We start from the raw sequence: 12,346 nt of genomic DNA, 5'->3' as shown, positions 1-12,346 counted from the left end.
CGGGAGCAGAGACCACGTCTCCTTTGTCCAACAGTGTATCCACATGGTCTACGGGCCTGATATTGAGCCAGTCATTACATACCGGTTGAAGGAATGAATGGAGCAAGCTTGACATTTTAGAGAAGAAGCAGAGAACAGTAAGGAATGTTGCTGCAAAGACATCGATTTCCAGCCCCAGGAGGAAGATGTGCATTATGGAGGTGCAACAGCCTCCTGGGAATAAGGCAACTATTACAGCCTTAAAGGGAACAGAGAGAATGTGCAGGGGCTTCCTGGGACAAGGCAGAGAGCCTGCTGAGAGGCTGGAGGGACAGGTTGGAGAGACAAGCTGTATCTCACAACATAGTATTGAATAGGAAAAGTAAAAGTGCGGTTCTCTGCCTTGCTTTTAGTTTTAATTTTTTTTGAGACATAGTCTTGTTCTATTGCCCAGACTGGAGTGCAGTGGCATGATCTTGGTTCACTGCAATCTCTGCCTCCTGGTTCAAGGGATTCTCCTGCCTCAGTCTCCCGAGTAGCTGGGATTTCAGGTGTGTGCCACCATGCCTGGCTAATTTTTGTATTTTTAGTAGAGACGGGGTTTTGCCATGCTGCTCAGGCTGGTCTTGAACTCCTAACCTCAGGTGATTTGCCCACCTCAGCCTCCCAAAGTACTGGAAATACAGGCCTGAGCCACTGTACCCAGCTGTGCCTTGCTTTTAAAAAGTCAACCTCACAAGCACAATCTGGAGAGATGCAGTTTAACTGAATATCACAGGTAAAGGAAAAAAAAAAAAACTAAACAAAAAAACAAAAAACATTCACAAGACTTTGAGGTCTTGGTAAACTGTAAGCTCAAAATGAGTGACAGATGTGCCATGACCACTAAAATTCTTACGTTGAGGTAGGCGTCATTGATCAGTTCTCCTCTTCAGTGATGCCAATGACAAGCTTGCTTTGCTCCAGGCTGTTAGGCTGTTGTGTGATTTTCTCTTCTGAATGCTACACTTTAACAGGTATACAGGTAAACTGAAGTGCATTCAGAACAGAGGCCCGCAGGACGATACAGATACTTGTCAGTAAATTATAGAAGGCACAGTTAAAGGAACTGGGGCTATTTGGCTTGGAGAAGGAAAGCCTCAACAGAGACCCAATAGCTGTCTCCAAGTATCTAAGGGGCTGTCAGGAGAAGAGGCTTTAGTCTAGTTCAGAATGACCTTGAGGGTATAGCTAGGACTAATAGGCATACTGCAGCTCAACACAAGTGAGAGCTTTAGAGTCATCAGAGCTATGTGGAGATGGGGGGGATGCCTCAGCACAAGGAAAAACCTGTCAACTTGGGCACTCAAGTCCATGCAGCGTGTCTTGGCGTGCAGTGAGGCGGGACCTGGCACCAAGGGCTGCACTGGACACCAGACTAGCTGACTCCTAAACCCTTTCTAAAGCTGAAATCCTGCCTTCAGCTTCCATGTTTATTAAGAGAATTAATGGGGATTAGTTATATGAAAGTGCTTTGTAAACTCTAGAGTGTTCTACATATATAAAGGGTTATTACTACTTTTTCATTACCTTGGAGTACTTCGATTCTATCCTGATTGCCATTGTCTCTACTTATCCCTTAGTTCCCTTCAACCTCATAAAATGTCTAAATTATAGATGCGAAATGTAATATTATGACTATGATTCAAAATTTCAAAATGTTTCACAAATAACAAATGGTTCTTCATCTTTTACTAATGAGGGGCAGGTCCTATATTCAGTTTGCTTCTCATGGTCCTTTTTCTATGGTTTCAAGGAATGGAGTAGCTAAGGTCTTCCGGATCACCTTATGGGGAAGAAGTCATTAATATCAATAGTACCCTCCCAAAAATCTGTGTAACAAAAATATCTCTACGTTAATAAGCAACACACAAATAATACATGAATAAATAACCAATACACAATACATTGATAAATAAACCTGAGTCTACTCTGATAGAATGTGACTTCTGTCCTTTACTCAGTGTCTTCTGGTGGCCCATCAATTCTCAGGCAATCAGAAGGTCTGTTATTTGGTGGCACAGGCGAACTTGTCACAAGGTATTATGACTTGGAAAAATTAATTGCCAGATAAATAAAAGCCCCAATTCCATTTAGGTGTTCAAAGTATTTTCTGCACCCAACTCCAGTATCATCTCTAATGAAAGTAACAACTTGACAACTTTGAAATATCATCTCCTTTCATTTTTTTTCCAGTTTTTTCTCCCTTCCATTTTTTTTTTTTTTTGTTCACCAGGGGACTTAACAGAGAGTGACACAACATAGGCAGGCTGAGAGAAGGAAACTAGGAAAACCAGGAGAGAGCAAACTGGATACAGACTCTCCTAAAAGTACAGTTAACTCCGTGACAAAGCAGCCCTCACGCCAATGTGTTCTCTAAACTGTTTATGTGTTTTATTATTTGACTGACTGAAACCCAGAGCAAACAAGGGACTCAGAGGCTAGAATTTACATAGAACATGGGAGAAGGTAAGGCTCAGATGAGGAGAAATACCAAGAAGTTTTGACATACTTCTCTTTTTGATGCCATCGATCACTGGGAAGAAAATATTTCTTAAAAGAAGCTATTAGTTTCTGCCCTGTATTCAGTCTGACACCTTTTATGTGTTTATATTCCATGAGTGAGGCTTTTTAATGTAGATAGTATTTCTTCACATGACAATGACACCTATGAAGAAAAATCTACTCTATACTTCCCTATATTGTGATTATAACGCTCTAATTACAAACATTCAGGGAAAGGACATGGTGGCTCATGCCTGTAATTGCAGCACTTTGGGAGGCCAAGATGGGAGGATTGCTGGAGGCCAGAAGTTTGATACCAGCCTGGACAACATGGCAAGACCCCATATCTACAAAAATTTAAAAATCAGCTGGGTGTGGCGGTGTCTGCATATAGTCTCAGCTACTGAGGAGATGAGACTGAGGCAGCAAGATCTCTTGAGTCCAGGAGTTTGAGGCTGTAATGAACTGTGATGGTGCCAGGGTATTCTACCTGGGGTGACAGAGTGAGACCCAGTCTCTAAACGAAAAAAAAAAAAAAGTCAGGAGTGGGCAGGAATAAATAGAGTCACAAATCATTGGCTAATCTCTTATGCAACTCTTCTGAACTCCCCAATCCATCTTTGTAGAAAGCTTGCTGAAAAATAAGACAATGTGGCGTGTATTGAACAAGCCACTTTACTGTATGGTTTGCCTCACATTAATCTAAGCTTGAAGGATAAGCTCTGGATGGGATACTTGGCCATCAGTAGACCTAATGGAGGCCTGTTAGTGTTTGGTAAAGGTTCATGCCTTATAAGCACTAGAAGGAAATGCATGGCCAGCTGAGTTTAAGTATTCAATGTGTTCAATATGAATATGGCTACACCAAAGCAGACACAAGTTAAATAAAGATATTCTCCTCATGGAGCAGAGGATGAATCTTGAAGAAGCATGGGCTTCAACAATGACAAGTTCTCTGGGGACAAAGTAAAGACGTACCTTGATTTCCATAGCTGGTGTCTATTGCAGACCCATCCCATGAATCCACAGCACTGTCCACACTGGGGACTGTGGAAGGGTACATGTCAGACAGCTTGCCTGGCTTCTGTGCTGATGAGGAGTCCTCCTCCACATCCCCCAGGTCACTCAAATGGCTAGAAATGGGGAACTTCTTGGGGCTCGATGCTGACTGGGCTTTATAGACATGAAAGGAGTTTAAGTATCAGAGTAAATTTAAATAAAAATATACCAAAATACTCTGTTGCTGGAGATTCGTTTCCCTAGAATCACACACAGACACTAGCACATTCTTTCAAGGAAGAAAATGCACTGGAAATCCTTAACTGTGGCTTTCAACTCACTACTCACCATCTGTCTGTTTCTTAATTTTCAAGGTGACAGTCTCTCCTGCCATCTGTAACAAATGGATGGCTTCACTCAGAGGCTTCCCTTTCAAGCTGCTGCTATTGATGGCTAGGATTCGGTCTCCTATGTGGATTGCGCCAGTTCTGAAACACCAAACAGCAATAGGAGAGGTAGAAATATTCCCTGTGTGGTACTGAATAAAAATTCCCTGACATACCTTATACATTCATCATAATAAAGACTTGGCAAGGATCTCCAGAAGTCCCTCTTGCTTTCTTCTGGGAAATGTTATAAGATAACTGCATATGTTGTGGATTACTTTTTAGTTTCCAAAAACATTTTAAAAATTGTTTTAATTAGTTATTAAAATGAACTTGTGTGCTTTTTCAATTCCAAGAAAGCTGAGTCACAGGGTAAGTCCCCTAAAAATCCAAATACAAATGTAGTGGATAGCATGGAGCATCCTTTCTTTCTGCAGATTTTTTTTTTTTTTTTGAGATGGAGTCCCGCTCTATCACTCAGGCTGGAGTCCAGTGGCGTGATCTCATCTCACTGCAACCTCCGCCTCCCGGGTTCAAGCAATTCTCCAGCCTCAGCCTCCCAAGTAGCTGGGATTACAGGCATGCACCACCATGCCCAGCTAATTTTTGTATTTTTAGTAGAGATGAGGTTTCACGACGTTGGCCAGGCTGGTCTTAAACTCCTGACCTCGTGATCCATCCGCCTCGTGATCCATCCGCCTTGGCCTCCGAAAGTGCTGGGATTACAGGTGTGAGCCACCACACCCAGCCTGTATGAGCTAATTTCTAAGGTACACTGCAGCTCCAACATTCTGCAATGCTGTATCTCTATTTTGCTAACGACTGTTTTCAGTTGTTAGCAGGAACAACGTATTTGTGTATTCCTGAGCTAGGTTGGAAGGACAGATCTGGAGGACAGATTTGCCTGTAGGCTTTGTCATATGTCTGGCAACACATCTCAGAAAGAAATGCAGTTTAGCAGAGGGTGGGGAGTGGGTGTGTGTGTATACATCATTGCCAAAGGAAAAAATGGACATTCCAGATTTTAAGACATTATTAAAATGGGTCACTACACTTTGTTCCCATAATCCTTGAAGATGATGTCTGTATCACCCTCTTCTGAAAACACAGCAGCTAAGTGCAGCACCTGTCAGGTAACAGAGGCTCAGCAAGTGTTTGCTGAATGAAATTGGACAAGCCATTCAACCTCCCTGAACTTTAGTTTCCTCCTCTGAAAATGGACACAATACAAACCCATCTTCAGTCTATTGTGGTCAGTTTATACGTTTCAGAGAGTAGTATCAATGCTAAGCCCATGACATCTTTTACCGCCTGTAAGATGCCCCTCAGAGTCAAGTCGGAGCTCTGCCTGAGAGTCTCAAACTCTAAGATCAATCCTTTGTGCAGATTTTTAAAAGCCAACAGATAACCACAGAGACAGGAGCATGTTTTTATGTGGTTGTGAGGAAGGAAGCCCATCTCAGACACAGGTAATTATAACAGTTACTTCAAATTTTACCTTTCAGCTAATCCCCCTTTAGTGAGGCTTGAAATGATTATAGGATCAAACGGCTCTTCAGTTCCTGAAATTGTGATGCCAAGGGGCCCCCCATAGCGTTTCAGCTCCACGGTGTAAATAATTGCTCCGGAACTTTCTTGCTCATCTGCAATAAATGCCAAGGAATCATAATTGATTTCTTTGGAAAAGGCAGAAGAGTAAGACACATAGATTCACACATAAAGTAGGAATTCAAAACATCCTTGTCGAAGTATCATGTCTCAGAAAATAATTATTTTGGGGAACAGCATTTCCTTAGTAGGATCTTACATTCAAATACAGAGATATAGTCATTGTCAGTGCCAGGGAGAGGAACACTGCCTAATGACTTATGTTTTAAATGTGTGAGATCTGCCCAACTGGGGCTGCAGGACCTTTCAACTGTGTCCATGTCTAGGACAGTGCTTACATAGCATTTGGTAAGTGTGCAGTAAATACCTGTGAAATAAACATATGGCTGAGGAGGCATTATAATTTGAGAGGAGAGAGTGACCCAGTAACAAAGAAGACATCGGGTCATGCTGTTTCCATTTTAAGCTTTACATGCAAGCTAACTTTTGATATAGAAACGTGGATTTTGCTAAGGGTTGGAACAAATGATAACACGTATATGGTTAAGTGGAACTTAGATAACTTGAAGACAACAGTAAGAAATCTAGAATCTCTTACCTATCATTCCACTTACTATCTTCTAATGTGAGTCCAATCAGTGAATTACAGATATTAAAGTGGAAGTTTGAATGATCATCTCTCCTCTTTCAATGGAGTAAAAGCTGTTGTAAACTATGTTTCAACAGCATAGACCAGGCTGCCACGCTGTCATAAACTAATTTTGGCTATTCAACATTATTATAGTGGAAGACACTTGTGAATGTGCTCTGCCTAAAGCACTGGCCAGAAAGATATCATGGGCCGCCTTCAACATGGTGGGTATTGTGATGGTGTCAGGGTTGCAAATAAGAAGTCTCAGAATTCAAAGGTTTTATTTGCTTCTGACATGCTTCAAGTTCTTGGGCATTTCTTGTTTTATTCCTTGGGTCTGGGAGCTGTGAATGGTTAAGGAACTGTTTCATTTCTGCACCTGAGGATACAATGAAATGGTTCAGTGGCTACTTTAACAAAACAGTCAGCTTTTACAGTCAGACTACATCCTAGTGAAGTACTAACACGGCCACATTTTTGCAGTGAGCAGCTGTTCATTTATGATATGAAACACTAGAATAAGGAGGAAAAGCAAGGCATGAGTTAACAATTCAATTAATTGTGTTTTCAGTGAAGAATTAGGATGAATATAAAATGAAGGGTCTATCGAGTCATGTGGGAAGCAATGTGTCCTCTCTTGCCAGCACCTACTTCACTTCTGGCCATAGATTGGGAGTTTTGAATGCAGCCACCACCTCCACTTTCTGAGTGCTCTACTCAACGTATTTGCTCCACACATTCAGAACTAAAGACCATCCACCACACACTGCAATGCTTAAGTCAACATTTTAGGGCACAAAATCTTCAACATTGGGATCAAATTTATATTAGCAGCTGAGAAGCTCCCATATCAAGCCTAAAACAGCTCTATTTGCTGGTTCACAAGTTTCTTCTGGGCTGATGCTGAAGTTGTGGCCAATAGGTTGGTGATTATCTGCTAAGGGCTCCAGAGAGAAGCATCAAGATAGAGGGTAGCTGAATAACGGGCAGAAGTCAAAAGTCTAAATTTTCCTACAGTACGATGTTTTGTCACCTTTCAGAGCTGGCTTTGACCTAAATGAACAGAGCACTATTGGATAGATTGCAGCCCTCATCGTCAACTATATTCTGGATGAAATTCTGAATGAGTCATTTGATTAGTAATCCCTGGCATAGTTAAACATTAGTTACTGCTGGACACTCTGTGTGGGCCATTCAGTGGAGGTGTGTATGCCATAGGAAAGACCTTGACTCCTTACTGCTCTCTGTATAAGGCAAGCATGAGCACAAACTTGTCAATGGGTGCCAAGCATTTTGGGTTGGAGCATCTGCTTTTTATGGGTTTTGGGGAGAAGGACGCTTGCCCAGGACCTGGAGACCCAAGAACTAGTGGGAGTATCCATGGAAACCATACTTCAGATGAAAACAAAAAGTGGTCCATGGGAAGGGGAGTTGGGGGTAGCGCCATTCATTGGGAGAAGGCGGGCACCTGGTTCTATTCAGCTCATTCTGCAGGCAACCCAGTGTGAGTATTCCATGTTATTTTTTGACAATGTAACTTGCGACACAAAGATGACAAAATAATACCAGAGATGAAGTAAATGGCTTTAAGATAGTATGTTTCAGGTTGCCTAATTTGGGGACATTTTTTTATTGGCATCTGAATCCTCACTGACTAGAAGGCAATTGTTAGGGCATCCAATAAGTTTAGATAGTGATGGAGATGCGAATCTAGGAAATGGTACATCTTAACAAGAAGGACACGTTCTTGTTATTACATTGGGGTGGAAACAGGATGACGTGATGCTCTATTTAAATTATGACAGAAATGGAAGCTGATTTATGTTTTAACAAATAAATTGCCAGAAACACAAAAGAGAAAGGAGATTTGGCTGGGCGTGGTGGCTCACGCCTGTAATCCCAGCGCTTTGGGAGGCCAAGGCGGTGGACCACCTGAGGTCAGGAGTTCAAGACCAGCCTGGCCAACATGATGAATCCCTGTCTTTACTGAAAATACAAAAATTAGCCAGTCGTAGTGCCTTGCGCCTGTAGTCCCAGCTACTTGGGAGGCTGAAGCAGGAGAATTGCTTGACCCAGGAAGTGGAAGTTGCAGTGAGCTGAGATCATGTCACTGCTCTCCAGCCTGGGTGATGAAGCAAGACTTTGTCTCAAAAAAAGAAAGAAAGAAAAGAAAAGAAAGAGAAAGAGAAAGAAAGAAAAAAGGGAGATTTAAGAGATATTACAACCAAAAGCAATGAGTAGATCATTTGGAATTCTAATTAAAACCAACTGTTATAAAAAGGTATCTATTGGCCGGGCACAGTGGCTCATGGCTGTAATCTCAGCACTTTGGGAGGCCAAAGTAGGCGGATCACCTTAGGTCAGGAGTTTGAGACCAGCCTGTCCAACATGTCAAAACCCCCTCTCTACTAAAAATACAAAAATTAGCCGGGTGTGGTGGCATGTGCTGTAGTCCAACCTGCTCAGGAGGCTAAGGCAGGAGAATCGCTTAAGCCTGGGAAGTGGGGTTGCAGTGAGCTGAGATTGTGCCACTGCACTCCAGGCTGAGTAACACAGCAAGGTTCCCTCTAAAAAAAATAAATAAATAAATTTTAAAAAGCTGTCTATTTTTTCTATCGGATAGATTACTTTAAAAAAACAGCTGGTTTTAATTAGGATTTTATATATATCAGGGAAATGTGAACATTGAGTGACTGTTTTATCATATTAAAAATATTGCTAATGATATTATTTAGTTATATGTTTTAAAAAAGTATTTTTTAGGCATATGTTAGTAATAGTAAAAAGATGAGATGATGCCTGGAATTTCTTCATAACTCCACTGGTGAGGTGGGGAAACCAGACTGAGAGGGGAGATGAAGCAAGGTTGGTTGTAAGCAAATCACTGTTAACACTGGGTGATGCATGGTGATTCATTATGCTATTTTTATTTTTGTATGTATTTTGAATTTAATAACAAGCTTTTGAAAAAGAAAATAATATCATTTCCCTTAGAAAGCCCTATGTGGATGCCTTGTGTAAACAGATATTTAATTAGTCTGGCTTTCCTTTCATAGAGGGTGGTGATGGCTGCCCGCACACAGTCTTTTCCAGACCATATGGCCTGTCTGCCCACAAGGCAAGCTCTCCAAGGCATCCCACTACCACTTGCTCTTGAGAAGGACCCCATCTTGGCTCTGCCCAGTTTTTCATAGCAATGGCTTCCTCCTAAACAGTTTTCCTGCTTGGGATCCAGCTTTTGCCCCTCCTCCCCACTTCTATTTTCACCAGTGCTGCCAACATAAAATTTCTTCTTTTTCCTCCCCAGGATATTTTTAAAACATAAATCTGAAATGTTACTCTCTTACTTAAAGCTTTTTATTGGTTCCTCAGTTCTTTAAGAATAAAATATAACCCCTTTGCAAGAGCTGAGCTGGCCCCCAGAGGGTCACACCATCGTCCCCCATCCCAATCCAATCTGCTAAATTCTCTCTTCATAGAACCACTGCAATTCCTTAAATAGCACTTTTCTAACATCTTTAGCCCGTGCACCTGTTACTCCCTATGCACAAACACCTTTCTCTCATTTGTTATCCTGTAGAATTTCTACTTTTACTTTAAAGCTTGGCTCAGAGTCTCATCCTTCTGAAAGGCTTCCTGGTGGCTTAGCTGGAGGGGCTAGAGGCTTCCTATGAGACCCACAGTTCCTGTGCATTCTTCTGATGTTTCTAAACTTTTATTTTCATTCTTGCTCTCAAATAACGAGAAGAATGAAATTAGTTTTAAATTCTCCTTAATGAGAGAAATTAAATATTAAGAACTAGAATTCAATCAGGTATGATTGAGATTTGGAGGGCCAAAAACTATCATAATGTAATATCCAAGATACCACAAGAACCAATTTTAAGAACCAATTTTTGCCCCCCTTGGAAATGCATGTTCTAGCGTATACCTTTCACTCTATGTTTTAAGGATCTCACTACTTGGCTCTTCATTAGAATAAGATTACCTTGAAAACAGAGATTTTTATCTTCATATCCCCATAGCCTAGAACTATGTCTGGTACCAAAGGGAACTCAGTAAATGCTTGAACAAGTGAGCAGAAAGATGAATGCATATTAGCATGTAGTCATTGGTTCCCAGGCTGAGATCTCCAGGAGAGTTTTGCGAGTCAGCTTCCCTGCTATGCCAAGGTCTAGTTTCCTTTTCCAAGACATGTGATGCAAACCTAATCTCATTCAAAGTTTGAGAATACAACCTCAGCTGCCATTGTGGGGACGAGCAAACCTAGAACTTCCTTCCTCCACCGTGCCAGGAGTGTTGAGTCAGCTTCAGGTTCAACTGCCAATTCCACCTGCCTTCTCGGGCTTTAACTCAATTGGCATCTGTGAGGCCCTGCAGCTTAGGAGGAGGATAATAACTGCCATTTAGGAAGGAATACTCAGACTATTTTGGAGATTGAAGCATTCCTAAATATACTCTCCTTGAGGTTGCTTCAGGTAGAAGTCTTAGAAAGGAGCGACTAGGTTGTTTAACTAGAAGAGAAACTTCTGAGAAAGAAAAAAGTAGAATCACCAGTAAGTTTCAAAGTGAGCCTAAGCAGATGTTAATGATATTATAAATAGCTTTTATATCACAACAGAAGGTTTACAACGATTAGTGAAAGACAGGAAACGGGGCAAGCCTACTTGTTTGTTCTGCTCAGCTCTAGTTAAGAAAATTAATGGAAGCACAGAACAGATGCAAAATTGCTGCATTACTTATGTGCAATGTTATTTTCAGGCTTCTTGAGTGCCGCTTGTTTAACAAAATGAACACTATCTGGCTTGAATCCATAATGGTAGCTGCTTCCGTGGCCAAATAGGAGGCTTGGATTTGGGAGAGAGCCTTTGGAAGGCATACATGTGCAGGTCAATCAAAGTTCACTTCAACTAAAAGTGATGGAATTAATTTTAGAGTACAGCTAAATTTCTTGGAGTTGGACAGGCCTGAGAAAGTAAACCATTTGAACAACACTGTCTACATACAGCTCCCTTACTGCTGCACAGTGATTTTATATAGGCATGTCACAATGATATACCAGGAGATGTCCAAGCAATTGCTAAGTGTTTTCAGAGTAGAATTCAAATTTCTTTGTGTAAGTGATAATTTTAAGTCTCAAAACTAGGTTTGTTTGTGACAGCATTTCTCAAAGTGTAGTTCTAGGACCAGCAGTTTTGGCATCATCTGTGAACTTGTTACAAATACAAATTCTCAAGTTTGCATTTGACTGAGAATCCCTACCCCACAGACCAATAGGAATGGAAACTCTGGGAGAGGGGCCTAGTCATCTGTGGATTAACATCTTCTTGGTGATTCTGATGCACACTCAAGCTGGAGAGCCATCCCTTTATGAAATCAAGCCTGAAGAAAAGAGAAAAGTACTTTTTGTCATAGGTCCTTCTTGCAGCCAGCTTCTTGTCAACACACCTCCTTCCAGTGCTCCTAGCACAGCCGAGATCATTCTTGGGAGCTTGGAAAGGGGCAGCTCTGCTACTCCAATACTCCAATCTGGGTTTAGGGGGAAAAGCTACCGCAAATTACTTAGCTTGGCTTAACACTGGTGAACTATATATGTTTGAAGCTCAAAATATGAATCTGTCTTCAAAGGACTAATTTAATCAGTAATAAGGCTGGATAAAGGTAATTTGCTTTGAATAGGACAAGCTGCAGCCTGAAAATGATTTTTTTACACAGATTAGAGCCCATGAAGGTCAAGTATTGATTTATGGTCTCCAAAAATATGCTATATATTAGAATAAGATTCCCCAAACCAAATGAGAAATCATTAATAGCTGTATATTTGATTGACAAAAAGGTGGTAATACAAAGCCGAGTTTTCAAAACTATATATGATAGATTTGCAAACCTCTATCTCTTCCTGCAAATCGCCAAAAGTCTCTACTGCTTTGTTTCAGGGTTTCCTCTCAGGCCCTAGCCAGGTCTTCCAACTCTCTTCATTTACTTTGGACTCAGAAGCAATCAAGGTAAAACAATAGATTTTTTTCAAGGGGATTATTTGCATTGCTGAGGACCTGGGGATTGGGTCACAGCCTCAGGAATCCCAGAGTCTTGGACCCACACAAGAACCACTGGATACTACCTGAGTTACATTCCTGCAGTAATGGAAGACGACAAATGCAGAAGCTCCTGAAGGCAGGATGGTGGCTGAATCCAGAAT

At 41.3% G+C, this 12,346-nt stretch overlaps 1 protein-coding gene across 2 annotated transcripts in view; it reads right to left on the bottom strand.

Annotated features, from left to right (window-relative positions):
- GRIP1 (glutamate receptor interacting protein 1) overlaps positions 1-12,346 on the bottom strand; it is a 757,962-nt gene that overhangs the window by 41,168 nt on the left and 704,448 nt on the right. For both annotated transcript variants that reach the window (XM_033221362.1, XM_033221361.1), the window contains exons 17-19: positions 5,407-5,551; positions 3,871-4,010; positions 3,502-3,696 (exon numbers count right to left, since the gene is read on the bottom strand). In XM_033221362.1, coding sequence (XP_033077253.1) covers positions 3,502-3,696; positions 3,871-4,010; positions 5,407-5,551 — 480 coding nt within the window. The remainder of the gene's footprint in view (positions 1-3,501; positions 3,697-3,870; positions 4,011-5,406; positions 5,552-12,346) is intronic.

The sequence above is a fragment of the Trachypithecus francoisi genome, unplaced genomic scaffold (assembly GCF_009764315.1).
Source record: "Trachypithecus francoisi isolate TF-2019V2 unplaced genomic scaffold, Tfra_2.0 Lachesis_group11, whole genome shotgun sequence".
Classification (NCBI taxonomy): Eukaryota; Metazoa; Chordata; class Mammalia; order Primates; family Cercopithecidae; genus Trachypithecus; species Trachypithecus francoisi.
This window is presented reverse-complemented; position numbering and strand designations above follow the sequence as displayed.